Source organism: Colias eurytheme, chromosome 27 (assembly GCF_061535395.1).
Source record: "Colias eurytheme isolate Ceu_HAF_F1 chromosome 27, ilColEury1 Martin Lab GWU primary, whole genome shotgun sequence".
Taxonomy (NCBI): Eukaryota; Metazoa; Arthropoda; class Insecta; order Lepidoptera; family Pieridae; genus Colias; species Colias eurytheme.
Window position 1 is genome coordinate 2839645 of NC_143006.1, and position 25574 is coordinate 2865218.

Below are 25574 nucleotides of genomic sequence, written 5' to 3' on the forward strand. Positions count from 1 at the left end.
GATTTAAATGCCAAAATGTACTTTTTAGTATGATCACAGATAATAAAATAAATATATGTAGTAGTATAATTTTATCTTTTCCGGGCAATCAAATTGGCATAAAATACATCTTTACTAATATTATATATAAACGAAATGTTTGTTTATGTTTTTGCTTGAATACGCTTATCTCAGTAACTAATGGTTCTATTTGAAAATTTCTTTCATTTTTAGATAGCTCATTTATGGAGGAAGGCTATAATATTATATTGTCATCACGCTAAGACTAATAGGAGCGGAGAATTACAGGTAAAACTTAGCTATTATTATTCTAACATTCTTTATTTATCATCATACTTTGGCTAAGTTTCCCGCAAAAATCCATAAGGGACACTAGATCTCGGTCGCACATAAAAAATTAATGAAACAATTTTGCCCCAGTATATTATACCAAGCTTGTTTATAACTTGGGTTTTATTATTAGTACCCTCATTTTTTATTAATACATAATATATTTTTCCTCTGCGTAAAGCAAAGACTTTAGCCTGCTAATAACCCTAGATGGAACTTGTTTTGTTTTAATTTTCAGTTTTGCGAAAAATATAGTTACTTAATATTAATATTATAACAAAAAATGTTTTTCATCCAAGCCTCAGAATAAATTAGATGAAAATTGTTTGCTGTTTTTGTGTTTAAAATTGTAAAGAACCGAATTATTATCGTATTATATAGAATAAAAAATTCTATATATTACATAAATAATAATTATTAAATACTGCTAAAGTGCTAAGCTCTTTAACAACGCTTGCTGAAAAAGTGCAAAACGAGGGCTTTCTGAAATAAATCATGATTAAATAACAAATAATTTTAATTTATTGTTTAATTATCAGCAGCTTTCGAGCTCGAAGCAGGGATAATTAATTATGTATTATTAAGTCAATAAAATATAAAGCAGATGTATTATAGAGTCATTATTTAACAAATTTAAAAGCAAAGAAGAGCTTATTAATTACCCCGAGTAGACAATAATATGTACGTACATATTTTTTATATGTAGGTACGGTACATATAAAAAATATGTAGCCAAACTCAAACTCAAACTCAAACTCAAACATTTATTTATTCAATTAGACTTCTTCTAGAAGCACTTTTGAAACGTCATTAGGTACATATTTTTAACATTTACCACCGATTCGGAAAGCAGTATCTACGGAGAAGAATCGGCAAGAAACTCCATAGTTGCTCTTTTTAATCATATCAGTTTTACAATTTTACAAATTACATATGTAACATCATAATAATTATATTAACATAATATGCCAAAGAACTGTCCTGTGGTTTTTACGCGACAACCCTCCATGGGTTTTTATCGTCCATATATTCCTTAATACTGTAATAGGCTCTCTGAACTAGTACATTTTTTATATAAGTTTTAAATTTAGAACAACTAAACTCTTTAATATTATGAGGAATTCTGTTGTAAAAGCGTATACCTTGACCCATAAATGAATTTTTAACTTTAGCTAGCCGGAAAAATGGCATTTCAATTTTATTTCTGTTTCTTGTGCCATAACAATGTCTATCTCCGACTTTTGTGTGTAAGTAAGCGTTATTGTGTACATATAAAATATTATTAAATATATACTGCGACGGTACAGTAAGGATACCAGTATTCTTAAAGAGATCTCTTAGTGAGTCTCGAGCACGCAAATTATATATAGAGCGTATGGCTCTTTTCTGTAATATAAATATAGTTTCTATATCTGCAGCCCTGCCCCATAGCAGAATTCCATAGGACATTATGCTATGAAAGTAGCTAAAGTAAACCAATCTAGCCGTTTCTTCATCGGTGAGATGCCTTATTCTTCTAACTGCATATGCAGCTGAGCTGAGCTTAGCAGCGGTGGTGGTAACATGGGCCCCCCATTGAAGCTTCTCATCTAATGTCAGACCAAGAAAAACAGTCGATTCCACAGGGTATAATACCTCCCCGTTTAAAATAATATTCCTTTTCACCTTTTTTACATTTGGGAGGATAAATTCTACACAATTTGTTTTTTTTGTATTTAATAGTAAATTATTAGTATTAAACCAATTGGATATGCGTAAAAGAGCAGAGTTTACTTCGTCAACATTTGTGTCATGTCTATCCACATTAAAAATTAATGAGGTGTCATCTGCAAACAGTACTATTTCACACATATCCTCCAAATAATAAGGTAGGTCATTAATATACACTAAGAACAAGAACGGTCCTAAGATAGATCCCTGCGGAACACCTATGTTAATCGGCGCACCGCGAGATTTCTCTCCATTAACGACAACGGTTTGTACCCTGTTCTGAAGATATGAAGCTATGAGATCCTGAGCTAAACCTTTGATACCATAAAAATTTAGTTTCCGTAATAGAGTGGAATGTTCTACACAGTCAAAAGCCTTAGAAAGGTCACAGAATATCCCCAAAGCATTCTTTGAATTTTCCCATGCTTTGTATATATGTGACAAAAGAGCTACTCCGGCATCAGTGGTAGAGCGCCCCTTTGTGAAACCATACTGTTTGGCGTGCAGTAAACCATTTGATGCAAAATGACTACTTAATTGGTTTAAAATTAGTTTCTCGAAGACTTTGCTCAAAGTTGGTAATATGGAAATTGGCCTATAGTTATTACTGTCTTCTTGGTCACCACTTTTAAATAAAGGAATAACTTTGCTAAATTTTAGTAAATCAGGGAATATACCACAGTCACAACACTGATTAAATATAAACGCCAGTTGATTGGCAATGTTTTCTATGATATTATTTACTAAATTTACAGACATACCCCAGAGATCACATGTTTTTTTTAAATTTAATGTTTTAAAAGTTTTAACAATTTCATCAGCAGTCACGTGTCGCAATTCAAATAATTTGTTACACTCAGCAACATGATCCCTCAATAAAGACTCTGCAAGCGCTGAAGACGAATTTAAATTCTTAGTTATACTAGCAGGGATATTACTAAAGAAATCTTCAAAAGCAAGCGCAACATCAGCACTTTTGTCAATGACCCTACCAGAATTGACAAGTTTTATGGTACTATCATTCGATTGGCTTTTGCCCAATTCACCATTAATAATTGTCCAAACCGTTTTAACTTTATTGTCCGAGTTGCGTATTTTATCTCTGACATACAAACTCTTGGCAGTGAGACAAACTTTTTTAAATGTTTTTGAATAATTTCTAACATAACTAAGAAATGACAAGTCTTTGTTATATTGTTTCATACCATATAACTCGTAAAGAACGTTCCTGCATCTGTGTATACTAGGAGTTGCCCATTGGCTGAATGGTAAATCCTTGGTAATAGTTAAAGATTTAATTTTAAATATTTTTTCATATTCACTATGAATGAACTTAAAAAGATTTGTAAACATTTCACAAGGATTTTTATGAAAGGATTGATCATTCAGGTCAGGCAGTTTATTATCAATATTATTTCTGAATGTATGAATGCCTTTCCTAGTTATAGGCCTAACATTAATTCTTTTAATTGTAGGTATGCAATCCCATTCAAAAACTACTTTCTGGCCACAGTGATCCGAAGTTAGCGTGTTGAGAATATATTTTTCTAAACATTTGCAATCACAGTATATATTATCAATACAAGTTGCAGAAGTAGGTGTTATTCGTGTGGGTTCATCAAAAAGTTTATACAGATTAAATGAATGAAACAAATTAACTATTCGTGTTGCCGTTTGTGTGTGTGAAAGTAAATCAATATTAAAATCACCACATACTATTACCTTCTTTTTACTCCTGCCTAAACGCTTTAATATTTCTTCCATGACTGTCTCAAACAAATTATAGTCACTGGAAGGAGGTCTGTATACGCAAACAATAATGTAACACTCAAGCTCAACACAGGACAGTTCAATGGTGCGTTCTACAGAAAGGCTAACAATGTCAGTTCGTTCCTTGCATTTTAAACTATTGTGTACAAAAATAAGAGAACCTCCATGAATAGCATTTGTCCTAAAGTATATACTTTTTAATTTATAATTATCAATATTTATTAACAACTGACATTGTTTAAGCCAATGTTCTGTTACACAAAATATTTTAATTCTATTATGATTTAAAAATAATTCTATTTCTAATAATTTGCTAGCCAAGCCTTGAATATTTTGATGTACAATGGAAAAAGGCTGCTTAGCTGTTGTCTTACATACTAGTTTAAATCTAGCTTAGGGCTAGTTTGTCTATTAACACTTAACCTAGGTTGATGTATATAATTACTACTACATAAAATTATAGTAGATCGATGGTCTGCTACTGAACATGTATCAGACTGGTTAATAATTTTATATGCTATTAACATAGCAAGTTCTCTCTTATATCTAGATGGCAGATACACTGTATTCCTTGTCAAACAAAAAGATTTTGTACAAGAATTTATGTCAAAATATATAAATGCATCACTATGATGATTTGTTAAGTTATATAATTTTAAGTTAATATTATAGATAAATCTATTTTGATTTTGTGTCAAACCAGGCAAATATGGTAATGTACACAACATAAATTTGCATTTTGTTTCACTACTAATTTTCAACATTTTTTGAAATCCTATATCAATGTCATGTTTTTTTAAATTAAAACTATCTCCGTATAATATAACAACAATACTATTTTCATTAAAACTAAAATTATCTAATGAATTCATGATATATGTAAATGAACTATTAGGAGTGCAAAAATTGGTTACTTTATGCCCTAAGTTGTTAAGCAAAGCGCCAAATCCCTGACCTATATTATCTGACAACACAATAATTTCCTGCGTGGAAAGATGTTTTGTTTTACAAGATGAAATTGTTGCCATTGGTTGAATACTATGTATGTCAGTGCAGTCAATGGGCTTATGGGGCGACGGTTGCTCATTGTCACTTATGGAACACTGACATACATAGTTATTGGTCATGGACTCGAAGCGATCCATATTTTCATTGCTTAACTTTATTAAGTAATCTGCCTCTTTTATGTGTTCAGTAATTTGTAACTGGGCAGCAGAATATTCTTGTTTGAGGTCATGTAATGTATCATTTAATGAGTCTATTTTCTCCTGAAGTTCAGAAGTTTCTACTTCATATATCATTTTATAATGTTCTAAGTCCCTATGATATCTATCTAACTCTTTCAAAAGGCTTTTATTTTTATTTTGCAATTGTGCTACATTTTTTAATGAAAACCTATTTCTAATAACTGATTTAGTGCGTTTAATAAACCTACTTAATTTGAGAAATTTTTTTAATTTGTTGTGTGAATTCAACTTGATTTTTCTATTGTTTTCAAAGCCACTTAACTGTCCACATTCAAGCAGTTCACCAAAAAGACTGTTGGATGAATTGCAAAGCCGCTTGGAGTTATCCTCCTGAACCTCCATTAAACTGCATTCCAGTTCAACGATACGACTGAGAGCCTTCTCGTGGTCATTGGAACACTGTTGGAAGCTGTCAACAAGGTCTTGAAGGGCTGTGCATTTGTTTTGGCTGTCCATATATTGAGTGTGGAGTTCAGCTAGCTCGGCCTTCAGACTAGTATTTTTGTTTATTATTTGCTGGATTTCTACCTCATGTTCTTCTCTCTCCAGCAAGAGTTGTTCACACAGGGATTGAGAAGCCTTTAAATCCTGTAGTGTGGCCTTTAGTTTGTTTTCCATATCTTTGGCCACTGCCTTGCGGGTCAGCATGTTGTAATTTTAGTTGCTGAAACAGGTGAAATAGATGTTAAAAAGTGTGGCTCAATATGGTTTAATTATTAGAAAAGAGTAGATAGTGAATGGATAAGATAAGGTTTTGTATTAGAACTGAAGTATATTTTGTCTGGAGCTATTAGTTTTTGTCCTCTAAATTGCTTCCAACTTGTCAAGCAAAGTGAGACGATAACTATGCGCTCATGTATTTATTGTGACGTTACTCATAAAATATGAGCAGTGTTATTAGTTTAAATGAATGTGAATGTTGTGTGTATCTTTAAATAAGATATATTAAAACTAGTACTCCCCTGGTTTATCCAAGAAGAAATTCGAATTTGAATTTCCGTTGCCGTTGACATCCACGTTATACAAAACGCAGCTTCAGTCACGTAATTATACGTATTTCACATTAAATAACACTTGTACGTTGATAAGATAGTTTACTATTACTAATTTATACTGTTTTTACAAGTAATTATTGAATTTAATATGATTTTTTAAACGAATTTTTGAATTTAATATTATTTTTTTTACAAAAATACGGTATGAGCAAAATTGCAATAAAAATAAGCGTGTGCCGAGCACACGTGTCAGAAGTGAAACTTATTTGGCAAGATTCAAAGATATCAAAATCGCCGCCTTACTCCATGACGTGACGGTATTGCCATGACACGATCTTGCAATTTTACTTTCAACGCGCCTAAAAATACTTAAACATTACCGTACCTATATATACCGCATACCGTACCTACCGGTAATTTTATTCGAATTACCAGAACACAGAATAACAAAGAGCAAAATTCGATCCCAGTGTAGGGTTTTTTAAACCTAGTCAATTAGAATTTACTTTCAGTGCATTTTCCTCCAATTGTTACACAAATGCGGCTGCCAATTAGAAAGAAGACAGGTACAAAGCTTGTCTATTCATTGTTTTTCACTGTTTATTACTCGGAGCGAGTTTTCTTGAATACAGTTGTCAGTAAATGGCGATTTAAATAGGTACTGCATTTATTTGTTTTTAAGTCGCTACTTTGTTCTTTTTTGAAATGGCTGAGTTCATGAAAAGATGAAATGGCTGGTAAAAATTGTATAAAGGTAAAAACTAGGAACTAATAAGATGTGGAAACTGTTTGTTTGTGAATTAGCTTATAATAATTATAATCAGCGTTCGTTGTAATATAGAATTATTTAATTTTAACATAACTATATATATATGATATTGTAAGTAGAAAGGTGTACTTAATATTAACACAACATTCGATCTTCAAAAAACGGTACAATTACGCACAAACTGCGAAGAAAACTGAAGTAAATGTGACTAATTAGCCGCATTTGCACTTGCCGAAGAGCTAATAACGTATCAACTACACCTTTTTACTTATAATATCAATGTCAAAATGTTGTGCTCTTTGTTACTTATATTATATGTATCCTTATTTGTACTTTTCTCTGTGGTGCACAATAAAGAATTTTTGTTTGTTTGTTTGTTTGTCAAAAATAGATTTAAAAAAAAATCAAAGATAAAATCAAATTTCTTCATTCAAAACTACAGTTCCACATATAAGTTTGTCTTCTAGCATGATAAGAGGGGTCGTTTGCATTGGGGTTAAAACTATAATTCAAACTGAAAGAATTATGTGGCCTATTTTTAAAGGGCCTTCGCAAAGGGTTCTCATTCGTAGTAAATTACTTACTTTTTTGTACGTAAAATGTAAAAGTAATAGTTTATGGTAGGTATTTTAGAGTATAACTCCAAAATGTAAGAAAACTTGTATATTTATTCACTTTTCTGGACTTTTAGAATCTACATGAGTCATATTTATTTACAGACGAGAGGAAAGTCGTTAGGTATTGAAAATAATTGACAAGAATCTGTTAGGCTATAGTTAATGTTCACAATAGTAAAATACAAAACACCATAGACTTATTTCCTGTGCGAATATTTGGAAGCTTTTAAAGCTATCAAAACCTTATAATTTATTCATTCCAGGTTCCACTCTCCCTTCTCAATCTAACGTTCACTGCATGAATCTCGATGAAATATTCGACAAATCTGCATTGTAATACGAAAACAACGATATATGTATCATCACTATACGTGGAGGGAACACTCTAAAATTAATATGAGATGACGTCAGGTACGACTTATGAGTGAGTGCGTAAAATACTCCGTATAAAATATAAACAGTTATTAAAAATACAGTATGAATCAGGGTAATGAAGGCAAACGTGTCACCTGATATTCTTTGGAAATTTATCAGTAGGTACATGGTAGGTACTAGGTACCACCTTATTCACTAAAAATGCCTAAAACAGCATTACTTCTACTTTATATACAATATACATAGGTACATAATATTATATCCCAAAAAAATTATTTACACTTTAAAATTGTTTATCAAAATCTTTCATACCTACTATGTACATCCGTCTAGCAAATAAGTCACTGAAAATGAGCTTGCATAACATGACTCAGACTAGATTCTCAAATAGGCATTTACGAGATAAGTAAACAGAAAAACGGTTCTAGCATTCATGTCTCTTGTGACTATAGACTACAGAGTATAGAGTATAGGGCATAGTCTAAGCTAGGGTTGTCAACTATCTAGCTTTAGCGCTTGCCTTTTTGCATTCGCGTCCGGCTAAATATTTACGTGTCCCGCCTGTCCAGTTTTTGTAAGGCTTTTTGTTAGGAGTGTTTTTGTAACGCGTCACATACAGTAGATCGAGCGGTGCTAAATAAACTGGTAGCGATATTTTCTGTGAAAACTTTCACTTTGATAGAGTTTAGAGGGAATTTTTAATGTAATGCATATATAGGTAAAACATGCTGTTATTTTACCTGTAGATAGGTATACATATTAAATGTTTTTAAGCTATTGCATAGCTATTATCTCAGACTTTGTGCGCGGCGACCGAATGGAAAAATTCCGAAACGAAAAAACCTAACACCCCCACTACAACCGGCACAGCGATGCGATGCTATGCAATAGCTTTACCGCGGCAGTCCTCGTGCCACACATATTTTTTTTTATTACTTAGATGGCAATCAAAACTCAATGACGACAATAAAAATAATCAAATTATTTTTTGCTATTTATAAGTGATCAAAGGTAAATAATCAATAACAATTTGAAAGGTCAGGGAGTTATACAATATTTAATAAATTATATAATTAACAGTATTCAATTACAACTGGCGTCGAAATATCTTTCGAAATTCTGAAGGAATTTTCATTCAATTAAAGATAGATAATAATATTAAGATTAAAAGATTCGCTTTCATGAAGAAGTCACAATAGTTAACGAATTAATTTAAATGTGATAATAAATATTTACGTTAAATAAGATTTTTGGTATAGCTACAAGATAATTTAGTTTCTTGGCCGTGCAAGAGCTTAAACAGCTATTTATTAATAGCACAGATAATATTATTACCTATAGTACACCTTAATTAAGGTGTTAAGGTATTACACATCAGAGAAAGTAGGTACATATATTATATCTCATAAAATAAATATGCATAATGTGTTTGCACCATAATATTTGAAAACATGTATTTTTGTTCTAATACAGAATTGGTAAGTATTATTTTCATAATTAAACTTATTAAGTGACAACCCTAATCTTAATCCTTTCTCATTTTCGCCCTAAATTTCTATTAAATAAAACAGCATTGCGTATTAGCCAACGCTACAGCCTACAAAAACCGCAATTGTTCTATTAGAACACACCCGAAAAATGTCAACACAATTTATTCACTTGTTTATTACGTTTTAGATAATATTTCCCTTAATTATAGCGCGAAACTCGACACTTTCATTCAGGCAAACGTTGTTTGTTATTTAAATTGTGGTTTTATGCTTTCGGGATGAAACAGTAGACGTTTAAAGGGTCAGAGGATAATATAATTCAAACCGTTTTTACCGCTTAGCCTGAATAACGCGTCTGTTAAAATGATTTAAGCCTAATGGGCGGATAGCAATCGTCAAAAGTCTGAAGTTTTTATGGCGACGATAAATCTGGTTTATTTTAATGAAATTGTGTAACGCGCGGAAATATATATCCATTTTACGCTTCGTTTGTTTACACGGTTTGATCTAGGAACGCAGATTTGTGAGACGTGTGTACGCATATATTATAACGTCAAGTCGTGGGCGGACGAAAATTATAATGATAATTTTATCGACGAAAGCTTCTTTATTTTGTAATTACTGTATGGCCTATAACCTATAATAAATTATTATTGTTCACGTTACGCACATATGCCTACGCATTCGAAGCGGCAACGTCGCGTCAGCCGCTTTTCTTCAGGCCGTAGACCGTCTACGGCACAATTTTATGCCAGTTATACCTAATTATCTATTAAACATTATATGCCACCACGGAACCCCAAACAAAATCAACAATTTACATAACTCATGTGCATCGTATTATACTAGTTACTACCTACATACAAAAAATATACTGTACTTACAGTAATCCGTCTAGTAGGTAGTTACTTTTAAAACAGTAACAAACATACGTACGTCCATCTACCCTCACAAGCTTTCGCATTTATATTATTATAGGATAACAAGAGGATGACAACAGTAAACCCTAACGCAATCAATACCGTAAGTATCTTATAAAATTAAAACAAAGACCAAAACGCCTTTGTAGTTGAAGTTTTTAAAACTATAATTATGATCCTTTGGCGCAACAGAGGGGAAAAGTTCGCAAACGCCTGGAAACCTTCCAACACTAAATCCTTATAGAGACACTTTTTATAACTCTTTTATCAACACGGCTTTTTAAATATTAAATTATTACTGAAACTTTTTAATGATGATAAATACTACCTTAAAGACTTCGTTCATAATTTCAACGTTGCGTCTTGCGTCGAATCTTCCTTCCTTTCCTTCCCTTTCCTTTGGATGTAATAAGTAATAATTATTCCGTTTTAGAGAACAAATTACCTGCAAATTAATTGCGACATTAGAATGGCGCGAAAAAGCTTACTTAGCCAACTGTCATCACTAGGCCCTAGGGTTGCTTCTAAGTTCTAACACAGTTACAAAAAATTAAATTATATTAATGTGCACTATCGATACTTACTACTAAAATTTTCATATTTTTGTGTACCTATTACAAAAAAACTTATCATAATAGAAAGAGATGAATTATGTGAATTTAGGTTTGAATAACCAGAGCAATTTAAGTTATAATGGGCGCCGGTTGACAGCCTAGTTCGTTTTCAAATGGAACAGATAAATATTATAAGTTGTAACAAAAGACATAGGTAGGTAGATACATAAAACAAATAAGCAATATTACGTCATTGTTAGTAACGTGAGTCGTGATCAAATTGGATCAAACAGTAAAGTTTTACCTAAAGACTGTAAAATTCTCAATTTTAACCAAAATAACTGTAATGTCATGGACGTATAAAAAAAGACGGACGCCGTATTACGAACAAACAACGTGAAGCCACCATAGTAAGCTAGCGATCGTGTAAAGACAATAAACACGCACACATTCTCATCATAGTAAGCTAGTCGGCCGCCATTACGTCGTGAACTACCGACTGATTAACTGCGTCACTGTTTCACAAAAAATATTTAAAATGCCGTCTTGCGTGGTTAAATGGTGTCGCAACAGTACAATTTTAAATAACAAAACACAAGGGATTACATTCCACAGGGAAGCAAGTTATTTCTTTTATGTTTTAATGACAAAATTATTACGGCAAAATTTATAGAAAAAAATACAGCCGCCATTGTCATCAAGACAACTGTTGCCATGGCAACATGGCACACACACATGGATGTTTCGCCGCCATTACTAGGCTTCACTCAATGTTTAGGCGATATACCGTCCGTCTTTTTTTATACGTCCATGTGTAATGTATTGTTTTCTTATTTGAATTCAAATCGATTCCTATTCTGGGAGCTTTATTTATAATTGCACACACTTACCGAACTGATTTTGTTTTACTTACTTAGTTATTTTAATATATTTTGTCGTAGGTATTTTACTCTCAGATTTTACCTTAATTATTATCAGTTATCACTAATGACTATGGGATTCATTACCCATGAAATAAAATGAAAGAAATAACGTTGTAGGTATATTTTAACTTAATAATTACTGTTCTCGTACTTTTACAACAATTTCACCATGTGATGCAACATAGAATACCAAACTAGAGAAAAGAAAATCAGCATTATTTTTTTTATTTACATCGGGAAAATTCAAAATTATTAACCTAAGTTATTAACGTGTTATTAACGGTCGAAACTCGAAGTGCGTTCCGTTTTTTAACGTCACAGATAATATATACAGATAATAAAAGTGTAGACGCCACAACTCAATAGTTGCCTTTATCAACAAAGCTGGTACGATAGGGGGCAGTAAAATATGTTTACTGATTCAATAACTTATTATTATAAAAAAATGTGTGCGTGTACTAGTGTACACACGTAAGAAGTGAAACTTCTATTTATTTTATATTTTTCAAAAAATAATTTACTATATGCAACGTATATATTATATTACTCTATGTATGCAACTTTACAGAAATACGCCAATCACGCGTGGTAGGGATAAAAACAAGATGGCGCGTAACGGAAAAATGTTACACTAAATTTTTTCCAACCCCGATAAAGAAGTTCAATATAATATTATAATATTTTATAATTCAAACATTCCAAAAGCATTCCAATTTATTCCACCAAGATTCCACCCTCTAATTCAAAATGTTTAATTTTCTACTCTGTTGACTATGGCTTTATCTGTCATATTTTGCTGTGCTGTCAGCGCTTTCGTTTCTGGTGCTGTCAAGTGCTGTCAATTGATGGGGAGTTCCCCAATTTATGGGAGATTTCGTGAAATTCTCACGGTACAAAGAGTACAATTATTACATGATAAAGTACACTGCGTTATAAGTAAAATTGTTTGCTTCAATCGTTTATAAGCGATATTTCTATTCTAGTTAATCTTATTATACTAAACAAGCCAAATATGATATCCATTAAGTTTTATGCCAACGAATATTAAACAAATTTTAACGACCACTAAATATTTTTTCGGACTCCAAGTCATTCAATTATCCACTTTAAAACGATATTAAACAGCGTTTTTTTTTGGGTAATTTTGGGTAATCTTTATGGCAACATTATTTACTTGTTAGTAATTATTTGTTAGTCTGTGGTTGCCACTAGCCATAGACCATAGTGCCATTTCGATTAGATGAAAAAATAAAGTGAACGCCGTTAACACCGGTGATAATAATTTTATGTGGAAAGATCTAAGTTGATTTGGTTAAAATTAACCATACGCTATAAACAATATGGAAAACGAAATTTTAGACTCCCTAAACGACTTAGGGTAAGTAATTAGAAAGCTTTGTTGTTCCAATTAGGTTATACTAAAATTTTCTTGCAAACTAAATTCCTGATATCCAGAAATTTACTATTATTTCGTATGATTATGTATTGTGATTAACTGTACTGCTTTGCTTTATATCAATACATATATTAGAATATTATCTATTTATATCGAACTGATAATGTTTCACATAAAAGATAGGTACAATATGTTCATCATTTTTAATGATTTGTATTTTGAAATCTATTATATATTTTACTTTTTGTACATTTGGAATGTTCTGAATATATTTTTTCACAAAATATGTTGATTATTTAAAATATTGATAACTCATACTATACTATTTAATATTTTTAATCGTATCATTTTTGAACATTGGTCCAGGGCATCCAAAAAAGTGTATTATACTATTGTAGATAACTCTTATTAAACTTAATATAAATAATTTTCATATTTAACCCATTGACCACCGAGCGGCCCGATCGGGCCGAGACACAATAGATTTTCTATTGTGTCTGTGATCCGAGGACTGACGGATTAATTCTCACAATCTTAATTTTCCATCAATCATGTAGGTTAATTTTTGTACTTTCAAATAGTTCAAACATCCATCATTTCTTATTACAGGTATGAAGGCCCCTTATCCGATGAGGTAGCGTTCGCCAAAGCCCTTGATGGCGGTGCCAAATCATTAGAATATACAAAACTAGTTCATATCTTAGCTGAAGAAATTAAAAAACTATGTAACCTCGAAGAAACAGTTAATATAATGAACGATCCTGATGAATCCAGTTCTTTCTTGCTTGAACTCAGTTCATTTTTGAAGGAACTCGGTTGTCCATATAGGAAACTTATAACAGGTATGAAAACTGGACTTTGTTTTATGACTAAGGGCCGATTTTTCAATGGATAAAACTTTTCATTTTAAAAACGTATTCTAATTGTCCGTATTTGACAGTTTACGTGACATTTTAATATTATCATGTAATACTTTATTGGACGGATAAGTTTTATCCAAGCATTGAAAAATCGGCCCTAAATGAAAAGTTATGTCTAACAATAGGTATAATTGATTATTAAAATAAATATTTTTATTCTTATCATATCTAGTAGTATTATAAAAATATGCACTAAACGTTAATAACATTAAAATTATTTCAGGTCACATGTCCTCCAGGTTACAGTCAAGGGATGATAAAATATTGCTATTAGACTATCTAGTATCAGAATTAATGGCAGCCAGAATGGTGAATGTCGACTGTCCAAAAGAAAAACCAGCTGGAATGGATATTGTAGTGGTAAGTTGATGAAAGATTTGATGATTTTTTTAAAGAATAGAAAAAATTTCAATCTCTAGGAAGGATTTTAACTCGCGTTTTCCGCCTTGGTCTACTTTCACTAGGGTCATAAAATTTATTCTACTATTTTGGTTTTATGTTATGACGGGTGGTCAATAGGAGAATAATTATCTTTTTTCATGGATATCAATTCCAATATATTAACCTAACTTTTGTTTTTGTAACAGATCTGATTTCATCACTAGTACTACATAGTACAAAACGAAGTCGCTTTCTCTGTCCCTATATCCCTATGTATGCTTAAATCGTTGTTTCGTAAATAAAAAAAAAAGGAATTAATAAACTAATTACACATATTTTCGTCCACAACTCAGATACAATACAATTGATTACCTAAAAAAATGTGTTAATTATCATATTCTGTAATGAATAAATAAAATGTAAAAAAGGCTATTAATTTATATTGATTTTTATTTATTTGCAGCAAGAATCACCAACAGCAAAAGACTTAAAAGAAATTCTTATTGCACTAAAATTTAATAAACCTCCACCAAATATTACTCCTGAAGTATTATTTTCGAAGCTTGAAGCGAAATTAAAGGAAACCATACAAAAAGAGGGTAATTATTAATATATATAAAATTCTTCTATTACTTAGTGACTGACGGACGACGTGCAACAGAAACTACGAAACATATAAAGTTGACATTATTTAATAAATTTCATAAATTTTTACCATTATTTGAATGGTTATAGTTTAATATTTTTTTATATTCCAATCATCTCAACTATATTGAAGTTTGTAACTTTTTTGTTAGTATCAAATTAAAATATGACCAATAATTCATTACATAGTATAAAACAAAGTCGCTTTCTCTGTCCCTATGTCCCTATGTATGCTTAAATCTTTAAAAATACGCAACGGATTTTGATGCGGTTTTTTTATAGATAGAGTGATTCAAGAGGAAGGTTTTAGTATATAATTTATTATGTTGTAAACAAAGCGGACGAAGCCGCGGGCGGAAAGCTAGTAATTCATAATTTTAAAATTTCCAGGTGATAAACTAGTTGGCAAGCCATTATACAATAAAGCGTTAACGGAAAAAGATTGGAAACAATTAGAAAATACATTCACGGAAATGTTTGAAGAATACCGTTTGAGACGAGAGACTTTATTAACCAGATTGGAGTGTACTATACAGAGTTTTGAGGTTAGTATTTTTATATAAGAAACTAGAGGTCCGCCCCGGCTTCGCCCGTGGTACATATTATTTCGAAATAAAAGGTAGTCTATGTCCTTTCTCGGGTATCAAAATATCTCCATACCAAATTTCATGCAAATTGGGTCAGTAGTTTAGGCGTGATTGAGTAACAGACAGACAGACAGAGTTACTTTCGCATTTATAATATTAGTATGCATGTTGTAAGGAAGGTTGTTAATAAAGTGTTATACAGGTTTTTAAGGAATACTGTAAAGTGTTCTGTTCAAGTTCCAGTTATGGTTGGAACAAATTTCATACAAGTTAAAATCATACTGAAACTATATAATACTATCTTTTCGCCGGCGGCTTCACCCGCATTTTTAAAGGAAACCCGCATAGTTTCCGTTTCCGTGGGATTTCCGGGATAAAACCTATCCTATGTGTTAATCCAAGTTACTCTCTATATATGTGCTAAATTTCATTGTAATCGGTTCAGTAGTTAATGCGTGAAAACCATACATACATACAAACCTTTCCTCTTTATAATATTAGTATAGATAATATACCTACAACATTATAAGTTTCAGTGACAGTAATAAAGTTTAATCAATACAATAAGAGCAGCTTTTATTTATAGGAAGTTACAAACAACGGAAGTAGACATTTCTTATTAAAGAAATGCACTTATATTTGTGTATTTCATAGTTATTCAACATATTTTCATTCTATTGTTAAACTTTAAAGCATCTTTGAGGGTTTTATCTTTTTTTAAAGTATAGACTTATAAGTAACTAGCGGTCCGCCCCGGCTTCGCCCGTGGTACATGTTTACGTTTTCTCTACATAAGAACCATCCTCGTACTTCAAGGAATATAATAAAAAAAGAATTATCGAAATTTGTTCAGCCTTTCTCGAGTTATGCGCTTACCAACACATTTTGCGATTCCTTTTTATATATAAGATTAACATACAAACCATTTAATTAATTTATAATTCCACTAAAATACTAGTGATATTTTAAACTAATATTTACACGTTAAATAATTTCAGTGGTCCGACCGTCTCAAAGGCAAGAAAGATCTCATACAATCGACATACAGACCGAAACGGGAACATTTGCGGATCAAGCCAGACGTCAAATTGTCTGATTTCCTAGCGGCAAGATCGTCGTTGTTACATATAGAGAAGACTTCTAGTGCGTCTGTAAGGAAGAATACACAGAGCGAAGTTAATAAAGTACTTATTGGCAGGGTGAGTTATTTTCATATTTAGGAGGGTAGTTTTTATATTTGTAATCTATACTAATATTATAGAGTTTGTTTCAATGCACTAATCTCAGGAACTACTGGTCCGATTTGAAAATTTTTTCGGTGTTAGATAGCCCGTTTATCAAGGAAGGTTATTGGCTATATAATATGATCACCCTAAGACCAATAGGAGCGGAGTAATGCAGGTGAAACCGCGGGGCACAGCTAGTATTATATAAAAATAGCTGCGCTTCGCGTTTTCACCCGCGTGGCTCCGCTTCTTTTGGTCTTAGCGTGATGATATATAGCCTTTAGCCTTCCTCGATATATGGGCTATCTACACCAAAAGAATTTTTCAAATCGGAACAGTAGTTCCTGAGATTAGTGCGTTCAAACAAACAAACTCTTCAGCTTTATAATATTATAAAATAAAGTATAGATTAAAATATAATATTGACACGATTTTAAAAGAGCAACTATGGAGTTTCTTCCTGCTTTCTGAATCGGTGGTAAATGGTAAGACTGTGACTATTCAGAATTGCTTCTAGAATAAGTCTTATTGAATAAATAAATATTTGAGTATTAGTTTTGTTTTAAGATACTGTAAGATAATATTGAAGATTTATAATTATTAAATTTCATTTTTTGTTTATTGAGGGTAGTTTTTGTTTTTCCGTACAGTTACGTGGTAAATACTGTAATGTGATTAATACAAAATTTCATTGTGACCTTTTATTTTCGTGACAGTTACACCTAACATTTTCTTAATATATGCAAATACTAGATTTCCGCCCGCGGCTTCGCCCGCGTTTTCAAAGGAAAACCCGCATAGTTCCCGTTCCCGTGGGATTTCCGGGATAAAACCTATCCTATGTCCTTTCTCGGGTATTAAAATATCTCCATACCAAATTTCATGAAAATTGGTTCAGTAGTTTAGGCGTGATTGAGTAGCAGACAGACAGACAGAGTTACTTTCGCATTTATAATATTATAGTATGGATTTAAATATTTCAGGTACCAGATAGAGGAGGTAGGCCGAACGAACAACAGCCCCCACCACCGGAAATGCCTTCTTGGCAACAGAGAAGTGCCCCACAGGTAAAATATTTGATTTTAATTTTATTGAAATAAACTAAAGTTTATAAACGACTAGCGGTCCGCCCCGGCTTCGCTCGTGGTACATATTTCGCAATAAAAGGTAGCCTATGTTCTTTCTCAGGGTCTAAAGATTATCTGTGCCAAATTTCGTCAAAATCGGTCCAGTAGTTTATGCGTGAAAACCATACATACATACATACAAACCTTTCCTCTTTATAATATTAGTATAGATCACTTTCTTCATTTACGGTAATTGTTTTGGTGTAGTTAAAATAAAATCGAAAACATTATTCCATTTTCGTTTTTTTGGGTCGGTTTTTTTCAATATCGATTGATGTTTTTTATAGGAAAATATAATATACATTGAAATTATGTACACACTTAATTTTAGTTGTTTACGTGTATACTTAAATTTATGAGTTTCTTCCACTTATTTAAGAGCCAGATCAATTTCTGATTTATTTTTTGTCATTTTCATATTTTTTCTATAATTTCTTCGACTTCAAATAATATTAAAAATGTGAATTATCTTTTCCAGGGTGGTGGCCGTGGAGGTGGTCGTGGGGGTGAACGGGGGGGTTGGGGTGGTGATCGTGGGGGTCGTGGTGGTGAAAGAGGGGGTCGTGGGGGTTACGGTGGTGACCGTGGGGGCCATAGCAGTGAGAGAGGGGGTTATAGTGGTGATCGAGGTGGTCATAGTGGTGAAAGGGGGGGTTATAGTGGTGAAAGGGGGGGTTATGGTGGAGATAGGGGTCGTGGTGGTCGTGGGGGGGATAGAGGGGGTCGAGGGGGGAGGGTTCAAGGTGGTTATAATCAGGGGAGTGGGGATCAGAGGTATGTATAGTAGTAAAACCTAATCTTTCCTCTTTTAACGCCCGCGGTTTCGCCCGCTTTGTCTAAAACCTAATAAATTATAATATACTAAAACCTTCCTCTTGAATCACTCTTATCTATAAAAAAAACCGCATCAAAATCCGTTGCGTAGTTTTAAAGATTTAATTGTACACAGGGACAGATAAAGTGACTTATACTATGTAGTGAAAGCTTAGATCATTAAGTAATGGATAACACTCGCAGGCGTTTCCCCTTTTGCTGAGGTATAAGATTATTCGAATCGAAAAATCTTATGCTTTCATAAAAACTACTTGCGTAATCGATTACAGACACTCTGCGTATTCGTAAAACATCGAAAGGACGTCTGCGAGTGCTCCGCTAAAAATGCCGTTTTGCACTGTCAAGTCTTGCAGAAGCAATTCAAACATGTCGAATATTAAAAAAGATGGAATAACCTTTAATTTGTGTATATTTTTTTATTTTTTAACGTACATTTCTAATTAAATGCAATTTCTAATAATCGTCGATGTATCGTTTAGCGATATGATCAAGACAAATAATCGAGTCATGTTTCGAGAGAGAAAGAGACGAGACTATCATGGAAAGAAAATATACAAATTTAATCTTTATCTACTAAGAGAGAAAGTTGAATTTAAAACGCGATAATGAACCGCATTCCTTACGAGACTATCTTTTAAAGAAATACAAATTTAATCTTTATGATCTAAGTTATAAAGTTGAATTTAGAACGCGATATTGAACCACACTCCCCACGAGACAACTTGGAATGAAATACAAATTTAATCTTTATGAACTTAGGGATAGAGTTGAATTTAAAAACTCGTCGCTTAAAAGGTCGTAAATTTTTACGACTTTCGTGACACAAATTATTTTTGTGAATGTGTGATTGTATTTCAATAGTGTGAGTTGCCCTCCCCGCACCAAAATCAGCAGAAAGTTTAGTTAGAACATTTGCCAGCGTACTCCATCCATTACTTAATGATCTAAGAGTGAAAGGGAAAGATTAGGTTTGTGTTTGTATTGTAATGGCATGACAATGTTTATTGTTTATATATGTAAAAGATAATTAAGTGACATATACTTATATATTTTTTTAATTTGTTATATTATTGTGTACAAATAAATGATTTATTTATGTATTATTTGTTTTCTTTTTTATCCGGCTTAAAGGCGAGCATCTTTCAAAATATTGCGATATTTGTTCGATTATGAATAAACTGATTTATGGCGGGACACATATTGAACAAAAAAGAAAATATAACAGTTTTACATTTTAAATTTTAATTTGATACAAGTACAAACTATTTTTATTATATTCATTTTGAATATATTTTATTAAGAATGAACCCGCCAACGTTATTTAGTAAATAAACACAATATTATTTAATTTATGCTTTTAGAATAATATAATTGTAAACATTTTTTTTAATGTATTCTATACAGTTACAGTGTGCAATCAAGAATTTTTCATTTATTCATTCATTTATTCATTAATTCATTAATTAATCACATATTTCAGGCCCCAATCAAGTCCAGCATTTAACCAAAACCGTAACTACCAAACCTACGAGGTTCCACCCGGCGGTTATAACCAGAACCAGAACCAGGGTTACGGTAACCAAGGCTATGGTTATAACCAGAGCAATTATAACCAAGGTTATGATAGCATGGGAAGTTATAACCAGGGCTATCAAGGTATGAGTTTTAGTATTGCATTATAATTTAAAACATTTAATAGAAGTTTTGGTTCGTAAAGTCTACAAATATTAGTCCTAGTAATCATAAAATCAACCTACTTTTTGGAATCCTGTATTAAATTGCTTTCATTTTTTGTCATATTTTCAATTTAAATCTAACGAAATCTAATTAAAATTCATTAAAATCGATAACCATAGCATAATTATTGCTACAAATGTCTTATTTTATTCTATAATGTATGAATTTCAACACCAAAATAAAATATTATATTACTATCATCAAATTGTAAATATAAAAAGAGCCCTGTTGGAATTATGACTGCCAATCGGATGTTCGATGTAATTCTTCATATAACATAATTCATTAATAACTCAGACCCCGGAATCACAGACACAATAGAAAACCTATTGTGTCGTGGACCGATCGGGCCGTTCGGGGCTCAATGGGTTAAATATTACTATTCTTATTATTTGTGTAAAAATAAATCTTTCTTATCTGCATTATGTATAATCTGCAATATAAATATATAATGTATAATATTTATTTTATTATAGGAGGCGGCGGCGGTTACAAAACATATGAACCGAACCCCGGCTACCAAACGTCGAATGATAGAAGGGGTCGCGGCAACTATTCGGGGCGACGTTGACACAACACATTAACATACACACAAAATGATAACGATAGTTGACGGTAGTTTTAGATTTAAATATTGGGGGTAGTTTGAATTTTGAATGGGAAAAACGAAAAAAAAAATGGGGGTAGTTGTAAAATTTGGGCGTAGTTCCAATGATATTATAAGTAAAAAGCCAACAAGTATATGAATATAAATTTTTTTTTGTCCTTCCTTGGTTATAAAAAACCGGCCAAGTGCGAGTCGGAATCGCGCTCCGAGAGTTCCTTATAAAACCGTTTTTTTAATGTTGTTAATGTATACTTTTGACAATTTTTCGACGACAGAAGGTCTAACAGACAGGACTTACTTTTTTTTGGCTTTTACTTATAATATCATCGAGTAAATGCGGATTCGTAAGCTTTGTTCGGAATTGAAATTTGTTTATAAGAATAGGATAGAAAATAGTAAATTTTATTGAGACGGTTTAATTTATATTTTTTTAGTGGGCAGTCTCGTTTAAAAATTGTTTTTAGTAATTATTCAGTGAAATTTGATAAAAATCAGAGAGACGGATTTTCAAAAGTATTTTTTTTATGTTGGCAATAGTTAAATAAAGTAAAGATTTTTTTCAATGAAGGTATTTTTTTTAAATGCGGGTAATTATGCATATAACGGTTTTGATTTATTGGTAGTTCCTACTAACGTGATTAAAATGAAAGCTAGATGTCATTTATAAAATGTTTTTAAAATAAAAAAAATAGTATAGTGTTCATTTCATTGAAGTTTGAACATAATATGCAAGTACTAGGCCCTATATTGTAGACATTAGATTTAGGTCTTAAGGGGGTTTTTCATTATTATTTTTAAAACTACTTATTTCTCAATACGAACACATCAGAATTACATACAAAACATGCTTATAATAACTGCCTTTTCAATACAAATAAAGTTTAATATTATTATTAAATTATTCAACGAATTGCCACAACTTAAACTTAAAATTATCGTCAACTTTTGTTACTAGATCTAACTTATTTTACTTATATCACTAGTGTTTTAATTAAAAATTACAAAGTCATTTTGTAAGTAATAAATTGTTTGAATTACTTCAAAGGTATATAAAATTGTGACGGTTACCTATCTTAATCTCGAATTTTAATATTCCGATTATCATAATCCAGAAAACGTTTGGACATTTTTTCATAACCCCGAATTTTAAAATTTCGAAGTTTTGTTTGCCATATCATCGCAACTCCGAATTTCATTTGCCCATTTCTTTATTTGTCGTACAAACGTTTTACAATCCAGACGAATGAATTCCAGACATACGAAATCTAAATGCACAAAATCCAGATGACCGTAATCCATATGCACGAAAGCCAGATTTTTAAAACACAAATTTTTGAAATACAGTTAATTGATTTCCAGACAAACAATGTCCAGATTTTTGAAATTCAAATAAACGATATCCAGCAAAACGTAATCCTTCCAGGGGGACGCCGCACGAACCTAACCTAACCTTCTGAATAGATTTTAACACTTTAACCTTTCTGTAATGGGCAAGTAAAACAATAACGAGTCGGTTCTGGCACTCGCCGGCCGCTGCCGCGGCACGCTCGCTTCGCTCGCTCGGCTCGTGCATGGGGGGTCACAGTTCAAACCTAACCTAACCTACTGAGTCGACTTTGACACTAAAACCGGTCTGTAATGGACAAGTAAAACAATAAATTTACTTACTGACAATGTTTATTTTCAGTCGATAGTAAAGGTATAATCACGATTGTATGGAAATCAAATACAAAGATTATGAAAATCTGGCAATAGTTTATCTGTTATACGATTATATGGGAACCAAATAAAAAGATTATGAAAATTTGGCAATAGTTTATTTGGAAAATGGTACGATGGGAAACAAAAAAAAGTATTCTGAGAATCTGGTATAATGAGATCTGTATTATGAGAATACGGGAAACAAAAAAATACTTTTTAAAAATCTGGTTTTGGTGCATCTGGAAATTGATTCATCTGGGAAATTAAAAAAGGAATTTTAAAAATTTGTCATTCATTACATCTGTCTTTTAAAAGTTCTAACAACCGTTTTCGGGGTTTTAAGATTCGGGTAATAGAAATTCGAGTTTTTAATAGGTTACCAATTGTGACTAATTAAGCGTATTTATAGATTTATTGTATTTAAATATAATAAAAAAAAACGTGTGGCACTCGAGTAAAGCTATTGCATAGCATCGCATCGCTGTGCCGGTTGGAGTGTAGTGTTAGGTTTTTTCGTTACGAAATTTTTACATTCGGTCGCCGCGCTCAAAGTCTGAGATAAAAGCTATGCAATAGCTTAAAAATTGTAAAATGTATCTCAGCAGATTTTCTGTATTTATTGAAATAATTTTCAACATGTTAAGCATCATTTTGTCATATCCTTCTTTTTTTGAAGTCGGTCAGAAATTGTATTTGTTAATATTCATGCCAAATATTATATAGAATCTTATATGTTATATAAGGTTACGTTTTTCCTACATTATTAAATTACGCATGTGAAAGCGTGCTATTTCTGTATACAAAAACTTATTAATTAAAAATATCTATAGTGTACTATTGAAACACCTATCGCCTTCTTAATACAGTGGTTGACGCGTGAGCGTAGAACCGAGGAGTCCTGGGTTTGATTCCCGGTTGAGAAGAAAAAAAAAAAGACGGGTTGCACTTCGGGAGTGCCGGCAGAAGTGAAAACTTGATTATTAACGTTGAGCATGTTTGATATCCATCCGTCTTACGCTTTTTCGATCAGGTCACGTGTCTTGACGCGAGTTTAAGACTTTATACCCTTTACAGAAAAAGTGCTCAACGCCGCTAAAGAAGTTTTCACTTCAAAAAATGTCTCGGTCTGACAGCACACAGAAGGCTGATCACCTACTTGTGCCTAAAGAAAATCGATCAGTGAAACAGATGTATGCATAACGCATCTGCCCCTTACCCCACTAGTGGACACAGGACTTCACTACACTACTATTGAAACAAATATAGAAATAGTCATTGTAATACATATGTTTAAAAGGTCTCATTTATTAAAAATGTTGTAAAACATTGATGGTTTTTAGAAAGGAATAATTTCAAGTTTTGTATTAGCATGATTTGTGCAGCTATTTTTAAATTACTTTTGTGGCCAGTTTTAAATATTGCGAAAAATTACAGGTTATATTTGTATAAACATCGTTTTGGCTGCAAAATGTGACAAAAATAAATTTAAAATAACTAAGTAATGGTTGTTAAAATGGGATAATAATATACAATAATGCCTTTAATTCAGTGGTTAGTGATTTAGAATCAAAGAGTGTGGGTTCAGTCCCTGCTGCTGAAAAATAATCGTCTTTATAGTGATAAAATAGTGTGTATTATATTTTTATAGCATCAGAATGTTCATGTATGTATAATATATATTTACAAAAGTATAGTATAAAATTGCTCCAAATAGTAAGTGAAGGGAAACAGTAAGAAAACCAATATATATCTTATCTTCGTTTATTATACCAAATATATGAAAAAAATCCCATTTTTGCAACCTAGAAATAAAATAGGAAAATAAAATTTTAGTAATGTAAGATCTCCGACATGTCATTTTTAGCGTAAGGCACAGATAATCAAGATTTTTGTTTCTGTATACAAAATATTTTAAACGACTAACGAACTACAGCCTTGCTTAAGAGCAATAATCCAGTGCTTTTAATAATGTGGCCTTTGGACTCAATTTGCAATAAATTAGGTAATAAATAAAATATACATATGCCATACATAATAATCGTCACTTGTGTATTCACTCCGTATATAAAAAACGTGTGGTGTCTGTGTATTTTAGTATTTGTATTTCATTAATCTCTGTATATGCGAGTTAATAAAACAATTATTGGTAATTTCAAATGCTTTTTATTTACACCCATTTTTACATTGATTCTTATATTTATGTTTCACAATCCTAAAACATTGGAATTAGTGGTCGCAAGAAATTGTCTGAAATATCCCACGTTAATACACTACTTATAACTTTAAAAATATAGTATTGAAATCAATTGCGATATTGTACAAAATAAAATTATAGTAACTAAGTAAAAAATACAAAGAAAAGTTATCATAGATTTCTGTGATTTATTCATCTATACTAATATTATAAAGAGGAAAAGTTTGTAAGTATGTATGTAAGTATGTATGTATGTATGTATGGTTTTCACGCAAAAACTACTGGACCGATTTCAAAAATTCTTTCACCATTAGAAAGCTGCATCTTTACTGAGCAACATAGGCTATATTGCATTTTCAAAAAAATTAGAGATCCTTACCAAAAATGCAATAATGTAACCCAAGGTGTAAAAAAATCCTCAATAAAACTTCTGTCATCGCGTGCGCTGCGGAATCTATTGAAGATAGAACAAAAAAATGTTCTACGGTATTATAGAATGGATCAATATCTACAAGAAAG

At 31.9% G+C, this 25574-nt stretch overlaps 2 protein-coding genes across 2 annotated transcripts; one reads left to right on the top strand and one right to left on the bottom strand.

Annotated features, from left to right (window-relative positions):
- Positions 1-4177: 4177 nt before the first annotated feature.
- On the bottom strand, positions 4178-5746 carry LOC149896807 (uncharacterized). Its single transcript, XM_090117144.1, has one exon. The coding sequence runs from the start codon at positions 5703-5705 to the stop codon at positions 4188-4190; it is 1518 nt and encodes a 505-aa protein (XP_089973270.1). The 5' UTR covers positions 5706-5746; the 3' UTR covers positions 4178-4187.
- Positions 5747-12909: 7163 nt separating this feature from the next.
- On the top strand, positions 12910-21403 carry LOC149896808 (protein FAM98A). The gene is made up of 10 exons (XM_090117284.1): positions 12910-13078; positions 13706-13938; positions 14240-14376; positions 14861-14996; positions 15433-15587; positions 16628-16828; positions 17839-17922; positions 18461-18756; positions 20297-20472; positions 21030-21403. The coding sequence occupies exons 1-10, from the start codon at positions 13041-13043 to the stop codon at positions 21122-21124; spliced, it is 1551 nt and encodes a 516-aa protein (XP_089973410.1). The 5' UTR covers positions 12910-13040; the 3' UTR covers positions 21125-21403.
- Positions 21404-25574: the final 4171 nt, after the last annotated feature.